Genomic DNA, 24,203 nt, shown 5'->3' with positions numbered 1-24,203 from the left:
CCTCCCTCTCCTCCTCCTCCATCTCCTCTTCCTCCCTCTCCTCCTCCTCTTCCTCCATCTCCTCTTCCTCCATCTCCTCCTCTTCCTCCTCCTCCTCCTCTTCCTCATTCTCTCCCCTCTCCTTTCTGTTCTGCTGTCTAAATCCTCACAGGAATATGGCACAACATTCTGAGTGGCATCAGCAAGTTTGCTGTCATCACAAATGTAAGTCTGTTGACAAGATGTGTAGCAGTTGGCTGCTAAATGTGTTGTAGTGATCATACTAAATACACAGAGCTTGCACTGTGCTCATCTCTCTAAATCTGTGTGGTCTACATGGTTAATATTGTCTTTGTGGAACGTTTTCAGTAAAATATCAGTGTCAATGTTGAAGATAAAGAGATGGACCCTTTCTTGGAGTTAAAACATGGGGTCCTTTTTAACCCACGGGGTCCTTTTTAACAAGTCTCAGTCAGGGGACATGAACTGCTGTGAGGGGCTTCTAGAAAGATAGAAGTTATTTACTCATGTTTGTTCAGGACCTGTGTGATGGACATCAAGTGATGCAATTGTCCACTCTAATGTGATCTATTGTCTTTTCGGTGTCCTAGGCCTTTGTGATATCTTTCACCTCGGAGTTCATCCCACGGATGGTTTATCAGTATATATACAGTGAGACCGGCACCATGCATGGCTACACAGACTACACACTGGCCTACTTCAACACCAGTAACTTCAAGCCAGGCACCGCTCCCAATGCCACACAGTACGACAAAGATCTCAAGATCTGCAGGTATATACAGTACATGCACACATACACACATACACACACACACACACACACACACACACACACACACACAGACACAGACACAGACACAGACACAGACACACAGACACACACACACACACACACACGCACACACACACACACACACACACACAACCACGCACACACACAACCACGCACACACACACACACACACACACACACACACACACACACACACACACACACACACACACACACATACACACACACAAAACAGCATCATACTGCAAGTCTCAGACATTTACAAACACACACCCACATAGAGAAAGGTAGAGAGAATGAGAGAGAAAGAGATTTCAAACACAAGCTAACAAAAACAGGGCCATCAATGTCAAGTGCACAGCCAGTACACAACAGCAAAGGACCTATCTACCTTTGTTTACTTATTTCTAGTGGCCATATGTCAAGTATCTCTCTTTTTCCCTCTTTCTCTCTCTCTCCCTCTCTCTCAGGTACAAAGATTACAGAGATCCTCCGTGGTCCCATGAGTCCTACCAGCTCTCTAAGCAGTACTGGTCAGTGCTGGCCGCCAGGCTGGCATTCGTCATCTTTTTTCAGGTAACTTTCTTCACACTTGCAGTGTATTTGTTGATGTTGTTTTATCGAGTAAACAGCTTAAGATTTGCCATTTTTATGTCATACATTATTGTCGTTTAGGGCACAAAAACAAATTGTAATAAAGTGATTACCCTCCATGACACCTTTTTTCTATATCATGTCCAAACATTATAATAATATTACATAAATTAATAAATTGATATTTTGAGTCTTCCATGTGTGTACTGACATGTTTTGGGTAAATATCCAGTGTATTCCTGTTACTGTAAAACTGGGTGTACTGAGTGTTCTGTGCTGTTGGCTGCCTCTGTGGCTGAGCGTTCTCTGCCCTGCTGTTCTCTGCCCTGCTGTGCTGCAGAACTTGGCCATGTTCCTGAGCATGCTGGTGGCCTGGCTCATTCCGAACGTGCCGCGCTCGCTCAAGGACCAGATCAAGCGTGAGCGCGCCGCCCTCATGGAGCTCCTGCTCTCCCAGGAGCCCAGTCAGAGCTCCAGCCGCCGCACGGCACGCTCCCACGATGCACCGGTCATCATCCAGGGCCCCGAGGAGGACCCACCAGGAGGAGGAGGGGGCAGCAGGAGGGACTCCCCGAGTCCCGAGGAGCCCAGCGCGCACCCAGACACCGTATCCATGGAGACGGACCTGAGGGAGGAGGGAGAGGCCCAGGGTGGAGGTCTTGATCCTGATCCTGATCCTGATCCTGATCCTGATCCGGAGCCTACTGCAGATCCAGACCCAGATCCTGATGCTAAACCTGATCCCAGTCTAAACTCTGATCGTGACTCAAACCTCGATCTCAATGGTGACATAGAAACATCAAGACAGCCCTCAAAGCCCAAGCTGGTGGCTCAGAGGAGTTTGGATGCTTCAAGTTCAATCTCCAAGGAAGGATCTGAGACCCTGATGGAGGGAGAGCAGAACCCCAGAACCAAGGCCCGCTGCCGGACCCTTCCTCCCCGCTACAGAGGGCCCGGGCCAGGTGACAGCTCGGCACAATCGAGCCACTCCTCCGTCTTTACCCACCTGAGCCAGCAGGTGCCGCCCTCGCGCAGCCAGCTGATGCGGCTGAAGGACCCGGTCAAGCAGTCGTCACAGAGTGAGCTCGCCAGGAGCATTCTGCGGAATCGCTCCAGACCGCCCTCGGTGGATGAGGCGGCTGAGACGGCCCCCAAACCTCCACCCCGACCCCCGTCTGACATGGAGCTGGCCCAGCGAGGCCTCTCCAGACCTGCCTCACAGAGCCAACTCTCCGATTCCTCCCAGAGATCTTCATCGCGGCCCCCGTCAGACTTCGACCTGAGCCAGAGTGCCCAGAGAGGCCTGACGCGGCCAGCGTCGGAGGCCGAGCAGCTTTGCGAGGTGTCCAGCAGACCAGCGTCACGGCCGCCGTCGAGGCCTCCCTCGGACGTAGAGTTGGCCCAGAGGGTCCACAAGTCTCTCTCGCGACCCCCGTCTGAAGCCGAGCTGGCCGAACCCTCGTCCAGACCTCCGTCTCGACCACCGTCACGGCCACCATCCAGACCACCGTCAGACGTGGAGTTGGCCCAGAAAGCCGTGAAGTGTCTCTCGCGAACAGCGTCGGAGGCGGAGGCTGAGTTGATCGACATCTCCTCCAAGCCTCCATCACGGTCTCCGTCAAGGCCACCATCAGACGTGGAGTTGGCCAAGAAAGCCGTGAAGTCACTCTCGCGAACAGCGTCAGAGGCGGAGGCTGAGTTGATCGACATCTCCTCCAAGCCTCTATCACGGTCTCCGTCGAGGTCACCGTCAGACGGAGCGCTGGCCTACCGAGCCTCCAAAGCCCTCTCACGGCCAGCCTCCCAGCACGAGCTGTCCCACGGCACCTCCCGACCTCCCTCCCGACCTCCGTCAGAGATGGAGTTGGCGCAGAAAGCTTTGTCACGCTCCCCATCACAACCAGAGCAGCCGTCAGCCACCGCCCCAAAGACTCCTTCAAGGCCCCCGTCGAACAGCGAGCTGGCTCAGAACATCCTCAAAGCTCCCCCTGCCTCCGACCGGAGCTCCAGAGCCAAGGGCCGCTGCCAGACGCTTCCCCCCAACCAGAGGCCCCCCGAGGCGGGGGAGACTGCCGTCCGAACCAGCCATTCCTCCACCTTCACCCACCTGAGCCAACAGGTCCCGCCATCACGCAGCGAGCTCACCCGGGACACACACGTGTAAAGAGAGACCGTGTAGATGCTGAAGGTGAGGACTCATAGAGGGGTCTGAGGTCACAGAGCTCATAGAGGGGTCAGAGGTCACAGAGCTCATATCTCTTTTGAGATTGCATCTCATCTGATCTCCCCCAAATGGTCGAGAGTACAAATCCACCAGCCCGGATGATTCCATGAACTGAACTCATCACTGATGGTGAGATAACGTTCCTCTGCTCTCCGACTGATTGGCTGATGGGATGGTTCTCAGATCCTGGATTGGTTAGTGAGATGGTTCACTGTTCTCTGATTGGTTTATACAGGATGATGGTTGCTATACAGTTTCTCCTGCTTGTTGATAACCATGACAGCCTCTCAAAATGAAAGCCAAGAGAGAGACTAACAACGTTAATATACACATGGATGGAAACACTCACACCCCAAACACACCCACACACAAACTTCATTGTACTAAGACTTTTTACTGTTTTTTTAAGAGGAAGGAGGTGAGGGATGATCTGTCTTGCTGGTGTGCTAGAGTGTAAATCTGAAACTGCATTTATGATGTAGAATACCAAAGAAAGCCAACCACCCTTTTCTTAGATATCCTCCACATTTTGATAATATCAATAAAAACTCATTATTGTTCTTAATAAACATGTTATTACTGTTCATATATAAAGACAAAGTTCATAATAAAAATAATCTGAATGAGCTGAAAGTGTATTTGTGTTTCCATGCTTCGGTCGTGGGTGTTGCTCTCATTACTGTTATTATTCCAGTGTGTGTGTTGCGACGGAGCACTCAGACAACCTTAAGCTTTACTATAATCTGGCTGTAATCCCCTGTCCAGCCCTCACCCTATTGTTATGCAATAACAAAGTATTAACTTCATACAGCTCCTTGCCACGCCATATTGCACGCTACTCACTGATATAGTTTTACTATAACAAAGGCTCATGTGATATATATTGCATCATGATCCCTTTTAAATGTAGACAGGGGATGACCCTGTCATAAAATTGCACTGATTGGTTCATCTCTGGGAGCATGAAAAACTCTCTTTTTCTATTCACCACGACATGTGGAAAACTGACTTAGTAACAACTGGCCTATAATTCACATTAACATATTTTTTAGTCTCTGCTAGCAAAGATCAGGCGAGTAATGCTTTAAAAATGACAGAATACTTTAGCCCTCATTTGAAATCTGTCTGTGGGCCTTTCTTCATTCATAAAAGACCTGCAAGCCTGTTTAATAGTTTATGAAAGACTAAGGGGCCTATCTTACACCGGGCGCAACGTGACGCCAAGCGTGACACAAGTCATGTTCCTATTTTACATTTGCAGGCAGATTCCTTCAGATGCACTGACTGTTAAAACACCAACGCACTGTTTAGATGTTGCGCTCCTCGCTCATACAGGGAATGACCGATGTCATTCTCATTGGTTTAATGGATGTTAAGCCCAAAACACACCCATGAAACAAGAGTAACCCTTTTGAACAATGCACCTGGCATCTGGCGAACTTTTTACGCCGTCAAGATAGCGATTTTGGACTGGTCACACCCTAAACGTATTTTAAACCATCCGTTTCAGACCGTGCGTTTCAGATGGCTATAAATAGCGCCCTGAGGGCCAGATGTACGTACATTTTGCGAACGTAGCGTTATCAGTGTCAGGGACACACCGCAGATTGCGAACGCTGTCAGACCCAAGTTTCCCTCGTATTTATCAATCGTTCAATCCTTAGTGTAAACTGCGCCTTTCTCTGCCCTTCTCCGCCCATAAACGCAATTTACGAACGTCCACAACTGAATGGCAGCGCCTACATACAAGCGCAGTTGAATGAAGTTAACTGATGACAACATTAAAAAGAATCAAATGTTTAGCGATCATGAAATAATACCATACATGATAAGATGTGAACAAGCAGGGAGATAATGAAGATCAGTAGTGCTACTCAAACTACTTGTGCACGTAGGCTATGGATGATTGGTCAAATCTAGCAAGTAGGAAAGTTTAAGTGAATGACGTGAAAGTGAAAGTAAGACATTCGAAAGGCCAACGAAAGTTAAGGTTGCTTTTGGTAGTACAAATACTTTCACCACAAAAACTGATGCTCTAAATAGCGATTCTGTTGTCTTTGAAAGGTTCTCTTATTGACGCATTGAACTGCAATTTGGATTAACACCTTTACAAGGCGGAAGTATTTAGGCGCAGAATAGACGTCTTTGTACATACCGCGGAATACATAATTAAGCGCTCTTTACTCTTCCCCTCCCATCTTTTTACACTAAACTCCCACTTTCCCCTGGATCCTCCCATGAATGCATATGCATGACATGACAAACGCAATCTGCCACTTTCAGCTCCCGCGACAGGCAGTTTGCGCTTTTACATCATTGCGGCCTGTTTGTACATACCTCGCAATGATTTTACACGCACATTGCGAAACAAATACGCCTGAAGTGGGCGCAAAAGCGTTAGTACATCTGGCCCACATATCTCTCACAGTAATGCTGTGGGGTGTGGTGGGCTGAGTATAACCCACTACCCACATCTGTCTGGATATGATCAAACCAGCACACATTTTCAGATGCTTAACACACACTTGAATTCTACATTTATTGGTATAGTTGATTATGAAGTTGAGATTCTACACAAACACACACACATACTGTATAAGGCCCAACAAGGATTAAAATAGCATATATCCAACAAGGATACAACAAGGCCCTAATCAAGGAACTGTACAGCAATAATACTAATAACAATGTCAGCTTGTAATTTATAATGGTGTCATTTTTTATATATTGTAGATCTAAGGAGAAAATTAAAATGAGAATTGCATATTATTCACACAATTCACTATTAACATTAGTTTTACATGTAGTACAGTATGTACAGCATTTTTACACACACGCACACACACACACACACACACACGCTCCCTCTCATTTCTTGGCAAGCTCAGCGCTAACCTCGTCCTCTGGTTTGAGGGCGTGCCACTGGGCGATGGGCCTCCTGGGGTTGGCCAACATGTCTGCCCAGTGGCGCTGCTCGGTGCCCGTGCTGTTCAGGCCCAGGAACACCTTTCCGATGGCGTCGTTCTTACCGATCTTATCGTAGTCCAGCACAGTCACAGCCACCTGCACTTTCTGTCCAGACAAACGGGGTAAAATAGAGAATTAATTAATGATAATAGTCATCAGTAATGCCAATGGCTAATTTAGAAGTGCTAGTGCTACAATTAACCAGAAGAAAACCACCCTATGCTCTGTACTGAGCAGATATCCTCTAATTAGGTGCTGCATTGAGCAGATATCCACTAATTAGGTGCTGCATTGAGCAGATATCCACTAATTAGGTGCTGCATTGAGCAGATATTCACTAATTAGGTGCTGCATTGAATACATACAACGTAGTGAACGAATGTTGTTGCCAGGCGTAGTGGCGTGTTCAAGACAACCTGAATCCTACACCCAGAACTCTAACACACATACTGTAGCCTCTTCCTTGCTTGACCTAGACCAGCAGGATATAAGCCTGGGGCCACAGAAACCTGGACCAGCAGGATATAAGCCTGGGGCCACAGTTACCTGGACCAGCAGGATATAAGCCTGGGGCCACAGTTACCTGGACCAGCAGGATATAAGAATGGGGCCACGGTTACCTGCATCTGCTCCAGGGGCACCTCGAAGCTGAAGGACTCGTTGTAGTACGGGTTCAGCGTGTGCTTCTTCACCGTTGTCTTTTTCTTCTTCAACCTTTTCCCATTTTGCAGCAGGTGGATCTTCACGTAGGGATCTGAAACAGACAGAAGGATCGTGGCAAAGTAGTGCCATTGCAGTTACAGTTGGGATCTGAAACAGACAGAAGGATCGTGGCAAAGTAGTGCCATTGCAGTTACAGTTGGGGTCTGAAACAGACAGAAGGATCGTGGCAAAGTAGGGCCATTGCAGTTACAGTGGGGCGTGAGCTCCAAACGCAATACTAACACGTCTGGTACTCTGGGGATGCAGCCAGGATGCAGTAGCCTGGGTTATTACTCAATAAAGCTGGTGATAAGGTCATGTGGGGTGATGGCTTTCTCCCAGATCAGTTGAACACATACAGATTCAGACCGCATACTGTATGTGTTGTTATATATGTAGTATAAGTATTTATCTTATACTAAGAAGCAATCCCAAAGAGCATTGGAACTCTGACATAGTCATTACTTAAATGACTTAAATTACTTAAATGAATTAAAATGGGGAGATGTCAAAAGTAGAGAGTTTATCTTGTCTCCCTTATGCATCTGTTGATTGGTCTATGGGCTGTCACTCACCTGAGAGCCCGCCCACATCCATCTTCTTGAGGTTCTTGGCCTCCAGAACTACCACAGTTAGTTTGCCCGCAGTAGGGACGTATCGCAGGGACAGACAGATATCACCCAGCTTTTCTTGCTACACATACACACACACACACACACACACACACACACACACACACACACACACACACACGTGTACAAAAGATTTAGGATTTGGATCTGGATTTAGACCAATTCATACAATTGAACTCAAACACAGGGAATTGTGTTCATTTGCTTTGTTTAGTGTAATCCTGGGGTGGTGGTAGTGTAGTGGTTAAGGAGCTGGGCTAGCGTGCAGTAGCCTGTAGGGTGGTGGTAGTGTAGTGGTTAAGGAGCTGGGCTAGCGTGCAGTAGCCTGTAGGGTGGTGGTAGTGTAGTGGTTAAGGAGCTGGGCTAGCGTGCAGTAGCCTGAAAGTAGTCGGTTCAATTCCCAGCTTCCACCATTGTGCCCTTGAGCAAGGCACTTAACTCCAAGTTGCTCCGGGGACAATGTGATCCCTTGTAATATAGCTGACATATGTAAGTCACTTTGGTCAAGAAGTGTCTGCTAAATGTAATGTAATGTAATGTAATGTAATGGTCTCAAGCTAGCAACATTTCCATCACATAAGTTATGATACATAACAAAGCAAAGTCTTTTAACAACAAGTCTTTTACAAAACCCCACATTCAATTCAACAAACACACTTCAACACACACACACACACACACATACACACACACATACACACACACACACTTCAACACACAAACACACACACACACTCACACACACAAACGTAAAGAGCCCACCTCTTCCTTCTCGGGTTTCTGCAGGTCTCTCCACTCCTCGGTCACGTGACTGAAGTCCACTTTGTTCATCGGGATGCGGACGTCCCCGATGGCATCATGCTTAGAGAAGCGGTCAAAGTCATACACGATCATGACCAGCGTCTTCCCTCCCAGCTCCGCATAGGGGACCTATAGGACAGTGATACAAGATCATGACCAGCGTCTCAGCTCCGCATAGGGGACCTATAGGACACAGTCATACACGATCGATCATGACCAGTGTCTTAGCTCCGCATAGGGGACCTATAGAGGACACAGTCATATGCGATCGATCATGACCAGCGTCTTAGCTCTGCACAGGGGACCTATAGGACACAGTCATATGCGATCGATCATGACCAGCGTCTTAGCTCTGCATAGGGGACCTATAGGACACAGTCATACACAACACACTCAGTAGTGCTCAACTCACTCAACACACACACACACAGTAGTGCTGTACGCACACACACACACACACACACACACACACACACACAGAAGTGCTGTGTCATGAATATGTATGAGGCGTCCCTGACAGACACGCCCTGCCACAGCCTCGCAGCGTGGTGACAGCGTGGTGACAGTCCAGGCTGAGATGGCAGAAAAAGTACAGATCCTGAATAAGACCTTTGTGCTCATCAAGGACACCTCCACATGCACACTGTGTGTGTGTGTGTGTGTGTGTGTGTGTGTGTGTGTGTGTATGTGTGTGTGTGTGTGACATGAAATCAGATCTGCATTATCTGTTATGGTAAATATTCAGAGGGCAGTGTGCCAAGAGTATGTCTGTAACAATGATGCAGACCACACTGACCACACAACGATGCAGACCACACTGACCACACACTCTCTGCTCTGGGTTTGAGCTCTGAGTTTGTCTTGCTTGAATAGCACTTCCTGGTCGTGTTCGCTCACGGCCCTCGAACCCGCCACCTCGACACACACCGGCATGGGAGTCGAACGCTCTAACCACTGAGCTAAAAGCCCAGGCTTCCAACTCAGCGGTTAGAAGCGTTCTTAAGGTTAGGGGTGAGAGGATTTACACGGGCAACTAGCATGCTAGCTCAGTTCGCCTCCGTTACACACACAACAATACAAACGGTCCAAACCACCCATATCTCACCATTCCAACACCACCGGCCAATAAAATAAATGGAAGTAGAAACTGTGTCATTTCTGGCATGATGAGAAGCCCTTGTCTCGTTCTGGACTTCCTGAGTCATCACAAGCCTTGCACACTTCCTTATAGAGACCTGGCCAATCGGGACGGGATGTGGGTGGGGCTGCGATATACAAGCACCTTGAAGGTGAAGTTCTCGTTGAAGGTGGGGTTGAGGGACTTCCTGTGGACTTTGGTCTCAAATTTCTTCTTCTTGTCGGGCAGCAGGTAGAGCTTCACGTAGGGGTCAGATGTTCCGCTCATGTCCATGGCCGGGAGGTCTGTGGCCTGCAGAATGCCCACCATCAACTGGCAAGGAGAGAGATCGATGATAACGGAAGAAACAAGAGGGATAGAGAGAAAGGAGGGGGGGAGAGAGAGAAGAAGAGAGAGAGAGAGAGAGATTAATGGTAATATAGGAAACGAGGGAAAGAGAGAAGGAAAGAAAGGAGGGGGAGGGGATAGGAAGAGAGAAAGAAAGGGATAGCAGCCAGAGAGGGTGGTATGAGGGAAAAGGGGAGAAAGAGAGAAACAGAGGAGAGGAGGAAGGGGTGGAGGGATGGATAAGATATCTTACGGCAGCATCAGTGAAATTGTAGTCTAAAGAGAACTGGAGCTTGCCCAGCCTGACTTCCTCTTTGGAATCCTCCTCTTCATCCACTGTATCAGTGTCATGTTTCAAGGCCTGAGAACACACGAACACACACACACACACACACACACACACACACACTCTAATAAATCAGGGATGGTATACAGTATCCTCCCTGGTGTGCTGGAAACTAGTGATGGGCAAATGAAGCTTTGGTGAACCACTGAACCACAGGAGTGTTAACCTAGCGACACTAGCTGAAAAGCAAAAAGATGGCCGCCACACATACATTTTTCAACATAAAAGTCCTTAGCAAACCAATATTTTTGGTTACATATACTGGTTTGGGTAAGGACTTTTATGTTGAAAAATCTACATGTGGCAGCCATATTGGATTTTTTCATTAGTGTTGCTAGCTTCACACTGCTGTGGTTTAGTGGTTCACCAAAGCTTCATTTGCCCATCACTACTGGAAACTACAGTGCTTTTTGTTTTACTGTAAATAGCAAAGGGATATAATTCTATAGTCCTTCAATAGTACTGTAATTGATATAGTTACAGAAATTCATACATTTCTCCATTTCCACTTATGTAAATCGATAAGGTGTTGTACACGGCATTATTTAAAACTAAAGACTACAGGACATTTGGGCCCAATCCTATCAGTCCTTGCAAACAACAAGGAGAACATGACACACATTATGCACATTACGCACATTCCATCAGAGTTATCAAGCAATAATGAGTGTGATGTGATGTCCCCTACCTGCGGTGTCCTCTCGTCCTTCATGTCCGTGAGGTCAAGGTCAAGGTCAAGGTCGTTCTTCCCTCCCTTCTCCTTTCCTTTCTTCTCTTTCTTCTTCTTGAACAGAGTCTTACGGCAGCAGCAGAAACAGCAGCTCAGCAGCAGCAGGAGCAGCACAAAGACTAGAGCCACCACTGCCCACTTGGGAACTGGGAAATACCACACAAACAGCCACCACTGCCCACTTGGGAACTGGGAAATATCACACAAACGCGTGGGAACTGGGAAGTATCACACAACACATGTGGAAACTGGGGAATATCACACAAACATGTGGGAACTGGGGAATATCACACAAACACGTGGGAACAGGGAAATATCACACAGACAGCCACCACTGCCCACGTGGGAATTGGGAAATATCACACAAACACGTGGGAACTGGGGAATATCACACAAATGTAGATGAATTTGACAGAGAGAGAAAAGAGAGAGAAACACAAACACTTACATCACCACCATCAAAAGAAGCAGATTTCAATGTGTTAACACAAAAGTCAAGACCTTAAACATGCACAGATAATACTTAGGCTACACACTACACACACACAAACACAAATGCATTACATTAAATGTGCTTTTATATCCAAAAATGACAGAAATTACCTAGCAACAGAATGTGAAGAAACAACCACTTTTGTAATATCAAAAACGCCTGTGCTCTGCATTGTCCAGATATCCACTGAAGTTAGCATGCAAACGAGCTAGCGCGCTACCAGCTGTCTCAAACGAGCTAGCGCGCTACCAGCTGTCTTGTACCGGTATGCATGCAAACGAGCTAGCGCGCTACCAGCTGTCTCAAACGAGCTAGCGCGGTACCAGCTGTCTTGTACCGGTATGCATGCAAACAAGCTAGCGCGCTACCAGCTGTCTTGTACCGGTATGCATGCAAACGAGCTAGCGCGGTACCGGCTGTCTCAAACGAGCTAGCGTGGTACCAGCTGTCTCAAACGAGCTAGCGCGGTACCAGCTGTCTTGTACCGTTATGCATGCAAACGAGCTAGCGCAGTACCAGCTGTCTTGTACCGGTATGCATGTAAACGAGCTAGCGCGGTACCAGCTGTCTCAAACGAGCTAGCGCGGTAGCAGCTGTCTTGTACCGGTATGCATGCAAACGAGCTAGCGCAGTACCAGCTGTCTTGTACCGGTATGCATGCAAACGAGCTAGCGCGGTACCAGCTGTCTTGTACCGGTATGCATGACGCTGCATTAAAAACAATGCAAGTCAGTGGAAGACTAGTGTTGCTAGCTGCGTTCAAGACAACACAAAGCCAACAGAGTTCCACAAGCTCCTTTAACTTTAATAAGAGCTCACATCTACATGGAAGAGTTCACTGGGTTAACAGTGTTGTGTAGCCATCCCCAAGGACTCGAGTACATCCCAGCTCTACTGCGCAGAGCTCAGTGGTTAACACAACAGTGTTGAGGCCATATCACACAGCCCTTCTATCATATTTGCCCTTGAGCGGCGTGTGTGTGTGTGTGTGTGTGTGTGTGTGTGTGGCGTCATTCAGCCAGCTGGCGTAGGGGCCCTTGGGGAGTGGCCCACGGGGAGGAAGCTATATTTACACCAGCTGCTGCTGGGTGGACGGGGTGACCTTCAAGGTTGGGGGCCATCTGTCAGAAACCTCTGTGCAGGTGAAGGATGCTGACCCAGCGGGTGAAGCAGTGACCCCTGTGTGTGTGTGTGTGTGTGTGTGTGTGTGTGCGTGCGTGCGTGCGTGCGTGCGTGCGTGCGTGTGTGTGCGCATGCATGCACAGGTAAAAGATGCTGAAGGATGCTGACCCAGCAGGTGAAGTGGTGACCCTACAGGGGTAACTGCAGGTCTAGCCACAGTACCTGTGTGTGTGTGTGTGTGTGTGTGTGTGTGTGTGTGTGTGTGTGTGTGTTGTGTGTGCGTGTGAGGATGGGTGTGTGCACAGGTGAAGGACGCAAAAGCAGCAGGATCATCAGTGATGACAGTGTAGTCATGGCAACAGTGATGCTCCCCATGTGTTGGACTTTGATACAAAGTGACTGATTGACACCTGTAGGCTGTAGGTCTTATGACTTTCATGTTCCTTACATAATGTTGTGACCTGTTCTATAGCTCTACCTTTAACAATTTTCTCATATCTTTTTGTGTATATTTCTTCAGCAGGACGTGTTGTGTGTGTTTGTGTGGTGTGTGACTTGTGTTCATGTAAGTGTGCATACTAACGAGGTATATGCTTGAGCTCATTCATGTAAGTGTGCATACTAACGAGGTATATGCTTGAGCTCATTCATGAACTTCTCCCTAAGCTCGTTGACTCTGGTGTGCTGCGTCGGCCCAGGGGTCGGAGGTCGTCCACTTGGCCCCGTCTCCTTTGGGTTCATACTTGCAATGGGTGGAGCCAATGTAGCACCAGGAGCCACCAGAGCCTCTCCACACACAGTGATCAACCTAACAAACACAAACGCAAATGCACACACACACGCGCATGCAAACACACGCACACCGCACACACACGTATGAACATACGCATGCACACACACATACACACACACCCACACGCATACACACACACACACAAACACACACACACACACGCACACACACGCACATACACATACACACATCAGAGAGAGAGAAAGAGAGACAGATAGCAATGTGTGTTTGTGTGTGTGTGTGTGTGTGTGTGTACTCACAAGGTATTTGCTTTCATTCATGAATATGTGTGTGTGTGTGTGTGTGCCTATATGAGTGTAAATGTGAAGTTTCACCTAGCTCCCAGGAGAAGAAATCCAAGGCCATTCCAGTCAGACATGGTGACGAGTTCTGCCTGAAATCAGCCAATAACATGCACACTTTTGTAACATCAAACCACAAATGCTTAACTTTACGTGTAGCATATTGACAACAGGTTGTAAATGATTTTCTCAGGATCTGTTATACTATTTAAACAGATGCATCTCAAAAAATTAGAATATCATGCATTATTTTTTCCGTAATTTATTTCAAAAAGTGAAACTTTCATATAATCTAGCATTCTTTAATTTCCCCTTGGGCCTTGGGGATCAATAAAGTATCTATCCATCTATCTATCTATCTATCTATCTATCTATCTATCTATCTCATTACATGTAAAGTGACATATTTCTACATGGGGCATGTGGAGTCTGGAGGGGGGGTGAGGGGGGGTATGGGCAGCAGGAAGCTCAGATGTCTCCACGTGAGGCATGTCAGAGATCACTTTCATTGCAGCTGTAAAGGGAGCGTTTCACCTTGAGATTATTTTGAGAATCGCCCAGTAAGCACACATTGATTTCTGTCTTCTTTTACAGTGAGTTGAATAATGATCATGTACCCACGCCATCCAAAGATGCTTTTCCATGGAATCAGACATGTCACTGTTCAGCTTAGCAGGTCAAAGATACAATATGCGCCCACACTAAAGGAACAGCAGCACACCATGCTGGAAATGAATAATAACAGCTCGTTCCAAAAGGTTTGATAACTTACTAAAGTATATGAGTGTGAGGAGATAAACACAAGGACCAGCCACAGATAACTAAGCAACAGTCGGAGACACCACTGAGAATATGAGGAACTTGCGGACTCAGCAATAAACTAAACAACGATGAGACAGCTGTCACCAAGACAACACAAGGACTATACACACAAACCACCCAAGGAATAAGCAAAGTGAGCATGCAAACACACTACACACAAACCACCCAGGAATAAGCAAAGTGAACATGCAGAAACAATAAACGTCACAAAGGCTTCAGAGACATTAATAAGGGCACAGACAACGCATGTAGCAAACCAGGGGGTTGATCAGTCAGCAACCACAGAGTTCAAAGCTAAAAACAACACTGTACAAGACATTACAAAACATGATGATTTCCTTACCTTCTGCTGTGTCAATTAAAAAGAGTTGCATTAGAACGGCACTGAAATAGAAGATCACTGAAATAATTGATGCTTTTGAAAAGCAAGATGTTTTATGAGTATTTGCAGGAGGGTGGTGTGGAGAGAGATGGAGAGATATGAAGAGAGAGGAAGAGAGCGACTCAGTTGTGTCTGTCAGGTCCTATGGGAACGAAGGAACAGGGGTGGAGGAGAGTGAAAGGGCGGGTGAGAGAGAGAGGGGGCAGAGAAACGGAGAGATGAGTTGTGAAGAGAGGAGGCATGATAGTGAGGTGGTGGAGGAGGATTCTACTGAAGTGTCACACAATTCAGTGTTCTGTTGAGCATCTTATAGATAACACTTCCTATGCAAATATCCTTCCTGTCCAAAGTTATGCAACTATCCGCTATGGTCAAGCTGAGCGACCATGACACAAAAGGAGGACACCAGGTTTTTTATGTCCTTCAGTAGACAGGCTGAATATTCATCATCTTAACTGTCCCCTATTTAACACCCATTCGGAATATTCATTAGACACACACATACACACACACCTGGTTGGACAGATTTCAGCAGAGGACACACAAAAGTAATGGCAGTTTTAGATAAATAGATGATCCCTAGGGAAATTCAACACTTTATGACTAAACTCGGTTTGTCTGTCTACTAGGAGTCAGTGCGGTCCACTGCCATCACGCACCTGTCTCAATTTGACATGAAGTTTACATTTTTCCCAACTTTGAGCTGAAAGTGAAGTGACAATTTTGCATAAAAATCAAATGATCGATCCATCGTTGCAATCCATTATTCACATTTTTGCGCCTTCATGCTGGTCATACACCAGTCCACTAAGGGGCGATAAGGAGTTTCATAGAGGCCGTCTCGCCTTTAAGCACCGCAGAGGAAGAGTGTTGTCCAGGATACGAAGGGAAGCTTTGTCCGAAAGGGAAATTGTGAGCCCTCTTAAACCTTTCTTTTACTGTTTATGTTTAATTAAAGAGACAAATACATTCAAATGACAGCTCTAGTTAATTAGATAGATTTTAGCGGCTTAACTATGCATGCAATCCTTATAGTCGTACATAAACTTTAAGCTTCGTGACTAGTGGCTCTCGGCCAATCTATTGGTAAGGCACTCACTCTTACGTGCGGACACTTTTCTAGTGAAAGAACATTGGCTGGGGTGTGGACATGTGGCATTGGCGAAGATATGGCAGGTGTTGAAAGTGGATATGTTCGCTCGACATTGTCTGTGGTGTCTGCGCTTGAGGCAGTCGTGGTACGCAGTTTCGGACCGAATGGTGGCGTGGTACTATTCACTCGCGACACTGGAGAAGTTTTGCTCACCCGTCACGGGCAGAAGATTCTAAACTCACTGCATTTGGAACACCCAATTGCCAGGTACATCCTAGTCTCGACGTGCTCTCTCAACAAGTTATCTAAAACATGCTATAAAAAGTATGAAGTATCTTAACATAACTTAACTCATAAACATGTACAATTTTCTGTTTTGTAGAATGGTTGTGGACTGCATTCAGGCACACTGTTCAGTGGCAGCGGATGGCTCCAAGTCCTTTCTACTTCTGCTAGCCTCTCTGCTTAGAAGGATCCATGCGCACAGCAAAGCATGCAAGGAAATGTCAAACGCCCGTGCCCGACACCTGGCCAATCAGCTACTGCGCCTCTGTTATGATGGTCTGGATGACATCATCGTGCATCAGGTGATGCCACACGCCTCCTCACTGTACTCCTCCGGTTACCGTGGTGACACTCTGGAGGGGCTGGTTCGTGGATACATGGCGGGAAGAGTTGGGATTGGTCAGGCTGAAGTTCTCGTGCCAATCATCTGTCAGTTTTGCCGGAAATGGAATGTGGGCCAGGGCATGGCAGAGCCAATCAGATTCATCCACAAAAACTTCCCTCTGCTGCACTCCACAGTGTTGGGCTTGCCTATTGGTCGGTCGTGTGTGCAGGAAGGGTTTCTTCTGGGCTGTGATTGGACAATGTTTTTTGAGCGTAAGAGTGAAGAGCCAATCAGAGTGCTGGTGTTGAATGAGAGTGTGTTTGTTGTGAACGAAGCGGTGAGTGTGTTTGAGAACTATGTGTGTGACAGCCATGCAACTGTGCATCGGCTGTGTGTGTGTGCCGAAGAGCTCGATGTGTGTGTGCTCCTCTCTCCGGTGAAGTGTCCAGACCTCCTCCTGCAGCAGGCTCAGCAGAAGCGGCTCTGTGTGGCTGAGTGTGTGGACCCGCCTCTTCTGGACCTTTTCTGCCAGCTCAGCCAATCACGGCCTGCCCCTGTGGGTCATGTCGCCACAGTGACATCAGTCAGCCGCGTTGTGTTGGGAGGACATCGGTTGGGCTGTGTTGGGCTCACACCAACACACACTTCTCACTCGTCCAGCGAGCACATCTTACACCCACACACACTTCTGCTCTGTGCCCCCGGGCCAGGCTCGCTGGATCAGTGTGTGAATGCGTGTCAGGGAGTCTTCACGATGCTGCGCAGTGTGTGTGAGGCTGAACGCACGCCTCAGAACTCTCTCCCTGACCAATCAGAGGAGACACCACTTCATCCTGTCCAATCACAGCCCTCCAACGACAAATCAGAGCCATCAATTCCTGCTCCTGCTCCTACTCCTGACCAATGGCATCGGCTTCTGCATGCTGGGCATGTGGTTCCAGTGGGTGGAGTTTTTGATGTTCTGTTTCATCACTTCCTGTTGTCCTCTGATTGGGTAGCTGAGCCTCAGGTACGCAGCTTATTGGCTGAGTCTGTTCTTAGCGTGCCCAGAACGCTCCACTCTCACAAGCCCCGCCTCTTCATGCAGTTCCAGGCCTCCTTACTGGACGAGCTCCGCTCTGGCCCCTCCCTCAAGCCCTGGTCAGGTGGGGTGGAGAGTGTGTCCTGTAAACAACAGCTTCTGGCCTCTGTGCTGCAGTGTGTGTGCACGCTGCTCTCCGTGGACAGAGTTCTACACACACACTCACACTCACACATAACGAAGACATCACGCCATGGGGAGGACGATGAGGATTGAAGTGTGTTATTGTATTTCTGTTGTGTATTTAATGACAAATCAATAAAACATTTCAAGCATTACAGATTTCATTGGATGATGGTTATGTGTGATCAGTGTAAATAATGCAAAATGACTTTGAGACTGAGCTTTGCTAACATAGGAGAAAAGACTGAATTATAATTGATTGTACGAAAATGCCCACAATATCAAAATAACATGAAGGTGTCTTTTAGGAAAGTGCCATTCTGATAATTTGTTATTACATAAACCCTGCACAAAAATAATTACATATTACACATCAAGCTAATTGATGAAGTTAAAGGAACCATATGTAAGATTGTGGCCAAAACTGGTACTGCAATCACTTTCAAATTACTAGTCAAGTCAAGTCAAGTCAGTTTTATTTAGTATAGCGCATTTAACATGCACAAAGTGCAACCCAAAGCGCTCCACATACAAGACATTGACAAAAAACAAAAGACAAGACAAAAAAATGCCAGACGGAGCGGCGTAGTCGCCAGCGTTGACACCACATGACAAAAACATTTAAAAAATAACAAATACAAATACTGTAGAGCGGTGTATCCCCTCCCCCTCCCCCCTGACTCGAGGTTGCCAACCCGGTATGCAGTGCCGAAGCACTACTGACTTCGTGATTAGTAGATAGGTGGAGGGTGGCGCATCAGGCCAAAACACAACATGACATGACAAAACACAACATCAACATCAGTTGAGGGCTGCAACTTCACTTTTTAAATGACAATATCCTGGCCGGACTACTGTTGTCAGTGATATAAGTATTTGAAATGAACATGATTTCTTAATGTCTAGTGACATATCAGGGCCATTTTATGATTAATTGAAATACATTTCTTACATACGGTTCCTTTAATAATATATATTATTACTATTTTCTTCTCATTGTTCATGAAACTGATATAGAAATAGATTTCTTATGGATATAAAAGTATTAAATCTAAATTAACCCAAACTTTCTTTTTTATATATATAAAAAGCATAGAAATAAAAATGCATGTGTAATTCTTCAACAGCAAAGTCTTTCTCTTTCTCTCTCTCTCTCTCTCTCTCTCTCTCTCTCTCTCTCTCTCTTCCCCCTCCTAATAAATGTCCAGATTGTCCCAAAAGTCACAGATGTGGTCTCTGACCCCATGTTGTGCATGGGTCGGGACGGTGAGGTTCAGGATGGGCCAGCCATTGTCCAAAGTGTACCTGGGCCAAACCGGAAGTCTCTGGTCTCTGCAGAACGAGCTCTGGTGTGTGCGTGAGTTGGGGTCTCCGCAGTGGGCAAAGGCCCCCCAGTAACACAGCATCCGATTGGCCAGCAGCGCCTCAGGAGGCTGGAATGTTAGGTTGGCCACGGGCCCGGAGTCGAACAGGAAGGGAAGCTCTGCGCCATGGCAGGCGTGGCCGTAGCAGAACGACAGCCCCGCCCACGCACGCGGGTCTGATAGGGTGTAGTCAAACACGTACATCCACATGGATCCGCCCAAAGATACTCCTGACCGCGCTGAGTGACGCGTGGGACACAGGAAGACAAAGTCCGTCACGATCTGAGGGGAGAACGCATAACATGTCTTAATTAAGAGACACATGTCCTGAATGCACACACACACACACACACACACACACCACACACACACACACACACACACACACACACACACACGCACACACACACACGCACACACACACAGTCACACACACACACACACAGTCACACGTCCGTCACGATCTGAGGGGAGAACGCATAACATGTCTTAATTAAGACACGTCCTGAATGCACACACACACACACACACACACACACACACACACACACACACACACACACACACACACACACACACACACACACACACAGTCACACACGTCCGTCACGATCTGAGGGGAGAAAGCATAACGTGTCTTAATTAAAAGACACATGTCCTGAATGCACACACACACACACACACACACACACACACACACACACACACACACACACACACCCACACACACAGTCACACGTCCGTCACGATCTGAGGGGAGAACGCATAACGTGTCTTAATTAAAAGACACATGTTCTGAATAGACATACACACACGCACACACACACACACACACGTCCGTCACGATCTGAGGGGAGAACGCATAACGTGTCTTAATTAAAAGACACATGTTCTGAATAGACATACACACACACAGAACACGAACCTTCCAAATAGTATTTCACTCACTGAGTTTCAGCATAGTGTATACTTCTCTCCTCTCTCTCACCCACACTCACACACACACGCACACACACACACACACGCGCGCTCCAGATGCTTACCTGGGACAGCATGGTAAGGCTCCTCTCTCTCACTCACACACACACACACGCACGCATGCACACACACACACGCACACACACACACACACACCCACACTTACCTGGGACAGCATGGTGCGGCGGTCAGTGTAGAGGTACAGGGGCAGGTACTTGTGCAGGACGGTGAGAGTGTGCTGTTTAAAGATGGCGGTGGCATACGCCATGCTCTCCAACACAGACACCGGCTTGCTGAAGACCCCGAACACAAAGATCACGCCCTCCTCTGAAGTGGTCCCTGGGGAGCAGAGGCAGGGTAGGAAATGACCGCTGGTGACTGACAACCCTTACAGTCTAAACATGACCTCTTAATGACCGCTGATGACTGACAACCCTTACAGTCTAAACATGACCTCTTAATGACCGCTGGTGACTGACAACCCTTACAGTCTAAACATGACCTCTCTACTACCTCTCTCTGCATTTATCTATTGCATTTCTGCACACAATTTTATCCAAACAAAGTACAGTTTAGTAGACACATTATTAATCATTCAGTGCAGTTTTTATAAGGCCCATAAAAATAAATAAAGAAAATAAACAAGCAAAATGCTTTTGGTTACAGTTTATTAGAAATATTGAAAATGACAATCCTTCCTGTTGCAGTATAATATTTAATACTATTCACTACTGCATCCCAACCTTACATTAACCTTACATTAGTCTCAGCTCCCCACAGCATGCCAACACCATTTCCACCTGAGGGAGGTGCTGATGAGACGCCTGAGTGAGAGGAATGGAAGCTCTCTCTCTCTCTCTCTCTCTCTCACACTCACACACACACACACACACACACACACTCCAACGCCAACTCTGAGGCAGTGTGGCACCTCACTGAGGGACTGTGGATGGTAACGTCAGTCTCACTTATTCATAGCAGACGTACAGCAGCTCAGATGTGGTACATCGTAGACGTACAGCAGCTCAGATGTGGTACATCGTAGATGTACAGATATCTCTAAATAAGAGGCGCTAGCCTAAGATCATGATGAATAGAAGCTGATGAAGAGGCTTTGATCTCCACCAGACATGCAAGATGGCTCTCTCTCACACAGTCATTCATGTCTAAGATCAGTTAGTCCAGGTTAGGTTGTGACAGAGTTTCTTGTGTCAGAGCGGAGAGTCGGCAGCATTGTGACCCGGCATGTGACTGGACGGCCTAATGAGGTCCTCGCTGTGCCCTGTTGTGGCTGGGCTCGTGAGGCTCAGATCACATCACTCTAATCACTTCCACTGACGCTCTCTCACTTTCGCTCTGGTTTTCCCTGTAGCTTTTCTCAATGTCAGTTTCAGGAACTCCCGCTGGAATTTATCACCCTTCACCTGTACAATTACCTGGTCATGAAGCGCTGCTATTGTGCTTGTATCTGATTACAGAAGGGCCTTACTCTCTAGTGTGAAGTCTAGAAATATCTGTTGACGTTAGACAAGTATTGCTATATCTGCTGCTGCTCATTCTACCAGTGCTTTGTGTCAATACCACAGTTTATTAGAGCATAATAGGAATATGTTTGCACAGAAAATGCACCTTTATCATTGAAAATGTAGACATGACTAAAATTTAAAAAAAGTGAAATATTAAGCTTGATAACTTTGCTTTCATTCATTCATTAAATGAACAGAGGACAGCTGTTGATATTTGTGCTGAACCTGTGAAGTTTATTCAGTTCATCCATTGTCACTTTAGATAAGGTTAATTTGTGGTTGGACTGGTGTGAAATGGATGTACACATGCATTTAAGTAATTACACACATTCAGATTGTGGGTGCCTCAAGACACCAAAGATTTTGCAGTGTGCTAGAGATGAACACATTCAAGACATTCCTCAGAAATCCTCCTCTGTCTGCTAACTTCTGGTATGGCAACACCAATGGTCCCAACACCTTGTACAAGCGTTTTAGCTAACAGAAAAACCTAACCTGTAACTGAAAGTGAATGCATTCAAAGGCTATTTCACATGGCCACTTCACTGTGAAGCAGTCATGCACAGCACACTGTGAAGCAGTCATGCACAGCACGAGAGGTCATGAGATGGGACTGTTTATGTTTACTAGACGAAGAGAGTAATGATGACACTTACCAATGATGACCGGTTTGTTTATGTTTACTAGACGAAGAGAGTAATGATGACCGGTTTGTTTATGTTTACTAGACGAAAAGAGTAATGATGACACTTACCAATGATGACCGGTTTGTCCCTCTGCCAGTAACCCTTCTGGAAGGCTGCGATTGGCTGGTCTTCAATCAGCACCTCATCAATATATGGCCCCCACGTCTCAAAGACCTCCAGAAAGCGGAAGGGGTTCACTATCTTTGATCCTGTGAAGGGAGAGGGGTATTCTGAGCTGGGGTCTCATAAATTCAATAATCAATTCATTGTTTGGATGTATGATTAAAAAGTCTTCAGTTGCTGCTCACCAAGCTGATTAATAATGAGCTGGATTGTTAAAAATAATAAACAATGAATTGATTGGTTTAGTGGCTAAATAATGTTTGTTGCCAATTACCTCATCCCATGGACTTGCAGGTGTGGCACTTTTCTTACCCTACTCCCTATGTGTGTGTGTGTGTGTGTGTGTGTGTGTGTGTGTGTGTGTGTGTGTGTTTACCCACCAGATTTGACCTGAGCTCGGAGCACATCACGCGCACTGAGACTCTTCAGGCAGAGCAGGTCAGACACGGAGCAGTTTGCCGTGCGAGCAAAGTCCCGACCGAGCCTCTTGGCATCCCACCTGCACCGTACACACACATCATTACTCCAGCCTCCATGCACACACACACACACACACACACACACACACACACACACACATCATTACTCCAGCCTCCATGCACACACACACACACACACACACACACCCACTACACACACATCATTACTCCAGCCTCCATGCACACACACACACACACACACACACACACACACACACACATCATTACTCCAGCCTCCATGCACACACGCACACACACACACACACACACACACACACACCCACTACACACACATCATTACTCCAGCCTCCATGCACACACACACACACACACACACACCCACTACACACACATCATTACTCCAGCCTCCATGCACACACACACACACACACACACACACTACACACACATCATTACTCCAGCCTCCATGCACACACACACACACACACACACTACACACACAGCATTACTCCAGCCTCCATGCACACACACACACACACACACACACACTACACACACATCATCACTCCAGCCTCCATGCACACACACATGCACACACACACACACACACACACACACTACACACACATCATCACTCCAGCCTCCATGCACACACACACACACACACACACCCACTACACACACATCATTACTCCAGCCTCCATGCACACACACACACACACACTACACACACATCATCACTCCAGCCTCCATGCACACACACACACACACACACTACACACACATCATCACTCCAGCCTCCATGCACACACACACACACACACACACACACACTACACACACATCATCACTCCAGCCTCCATGCACACACACACACACACACACCCACTACACACACATCATCACTCCAGCCTCCATGCACACACACACACACACACACACACAACACCTCTACACAAACATACAATCACTACAAACACACACACACACACACACACACAACACCTCTAC

General features: G+C 47.0%; 4 protein-coding genes across 10 annotated transcripts in view; 2 read left to right on the top strand and 2 right to left on the bottom strand.

Moving 5' to 3' along the window:
* The window catches only part of LOC121723519 (anoctamin-2), a 47,425-nt gene extending 43,187 nt beyond the window's left edge, over positions 1-4,238 (top strand). For all 4 annotated transcript variants that reach the window (XM_042109267.1, XM_042109268.1, XM_042109266.1 and 1 more), the window contains 4 exons: positions 152-204; positions 591-772; positions 1,264-1,369; positions 1,728-4,238. In XM_042109267.1, coding sequence (XP_041965201.1) covers positions 152-204; positions 591-772; positions 1,264-1,369; positions 1,728-3,551 — 2,165 coding nt within the window. In that variant the 3' untranslated portion in view covers positions 3,552-4,238. The remainder of the gene's footprint in view (positions 1-151; positions 205-590; positions 773-1,263; positions 1,370-1,727) is intronic.
* A 2,031-nt stretch (positions 4,239-6,269) lies between these two features.
* On the bottom strand, positions 6,270-15,256 carry syt1b (synaptotagmin Ib). Its single transcript, XM_042109304.1, has 10 exons — positions 15,130-15,256; positions 13,998-14,056; positions 13,496-13,677; positions 11,213-11,400; positions 10,432-10,539; positions 9,996-10,163; positions 8,675-8,842; positions 7,856-7,973; positions 7,199-7,332; positions 6,270-6,683 (listed from the first exon to the last, which is right to left on the bottom strand). Exons 2-10 carry the CDS (start codon positions 14,039-14,041, stop codon positions 6,480-6,482), a joined length of 1,314 nt encoding a protein of 437 aa, XP_041965238.1. The 5' UTR covers positions 14,042-14,056; positions 15,130-15,256; the 3' UTR covers positions 6,270-6,479.
* Positions 15,257-16,013: 757 nt separating this feature from the next.
* On the top strand, positions 16,014-18,239 carry bbs10 (Bardet-Biedl syndrome 10). Of its 2 annotated transcripts, XM_042109294.1 has the most exons (3): positions 16,014-16,080; positions 16,292-16,528; positions 16,644-18,239. In XM_042109294.1, the coding sequence occupies exons 2-3, from the start codon at positions 16,338-16,340 to the stop codon at positions 18,166-18,168; spliced, it is 1,716 nt and encodes a 571-aa protein (XP_041965228.1). In that variant the 5' UTR covers positions 16,014-16,080; positions 16,292-16,337; the 3' UTR covers positions 18,169-18,239. The 2 variants fall into 2 exon arrangements, with proteins under 2 accessions (XP_041965228.1, XP_041965227.1); XM_042109293.1 differs by having other exon boundaries at positions 16,036-16,528.
* Positions 18,240-18,965: 726 nt separating this feature from the next.
* The window catches only part of si:dkey-30c15.17 (crystal protein), a 24,603-nt gene continuing 19,365 nt past the window's right edge, over positions 18,966-24,203 (bottom strand). For 2 of the 3 annotated variants that reach the window (XM_042109284.1, XM_042109283.1), the window contains exons 6-9: positions 23,133-23,251; positions 22,698-22,838; positions 20,584-20,756; positions 18,966-19,721 (exon numbers count right to left, since the gene is read on the bottom strand). In XM_042109284.1, the coding sequence (XP_041965218.1) occupies positions 19,269-19,721; positions 20,584-20,756; positions 22,698-22,838; positions 23,133-23,251 (886 nt within the window). In that variant the 3' untranslated portion in view covers positions 18,966-19,268. Of the gene's footprint in view, positions 19,722-19,884; positions 20,287-20,583; positions 20,757-22,697; positions 22,839-23,132; positions 23,252-24,203 lie in introns of those variants that run through there. The other variant, XM_042109285.1, reaches the window with a different exon arrangement.

Source organism: Alosa sapidissima, chromosome 11, assembly GCF_018492685.1.
Source record: "Alosa sapidissima isolate fAloSap1 chromosome 11, fAloSap1.pri, whole genome shotgun sequence".
NCBI lineage: Eukaryota > Metazoa > Chordata > Actinopteri > Clupeiformes > Clupeidae > Alosa > Alosa sapidissima.
This window is presented reverse-complemented; position numbering and strand designations above follow the sequence as displayed.

Bases quoted from the DNA above. Each gene is read 5' to 3' on its own strand.
- syt1b (XM_042109304.1), bottom strand. From the start codon at position 14,041: ATGTCTGACTGGAATGGCCTTGGATTTCTTCTCCTGGGAGCTAG. The intron at 13,678-13,997 runs GTGAAACTTCAC...TGTGTTTGTTAG, and splicing joins TTTCTTCTCCTGGGAGCTAG to GTTGATCACTGTGTGTGGAG. The intron at 10,164-10,431 runs GTAAGATATCTT...TCTCCTTGCCAG, and splicing joins ACAATTTCACTGATGCTGCC to TTGATGGTGGGCATTCTGCA.
- bbs10 (XM_042109294.1), top strand. From the start codon at position 16,338: ATGGCAGGTGTTGAAAGTGGATATGTTCGCTCGACATTGTCTGTGGTG. The intron at 16,529-16,643 runs GTACATCCTAGT...TCTGTTTTGTAG, and splicing joins TTGGAACACCCAATTGCCAG to AATGGTTGTGGACTGCATTC.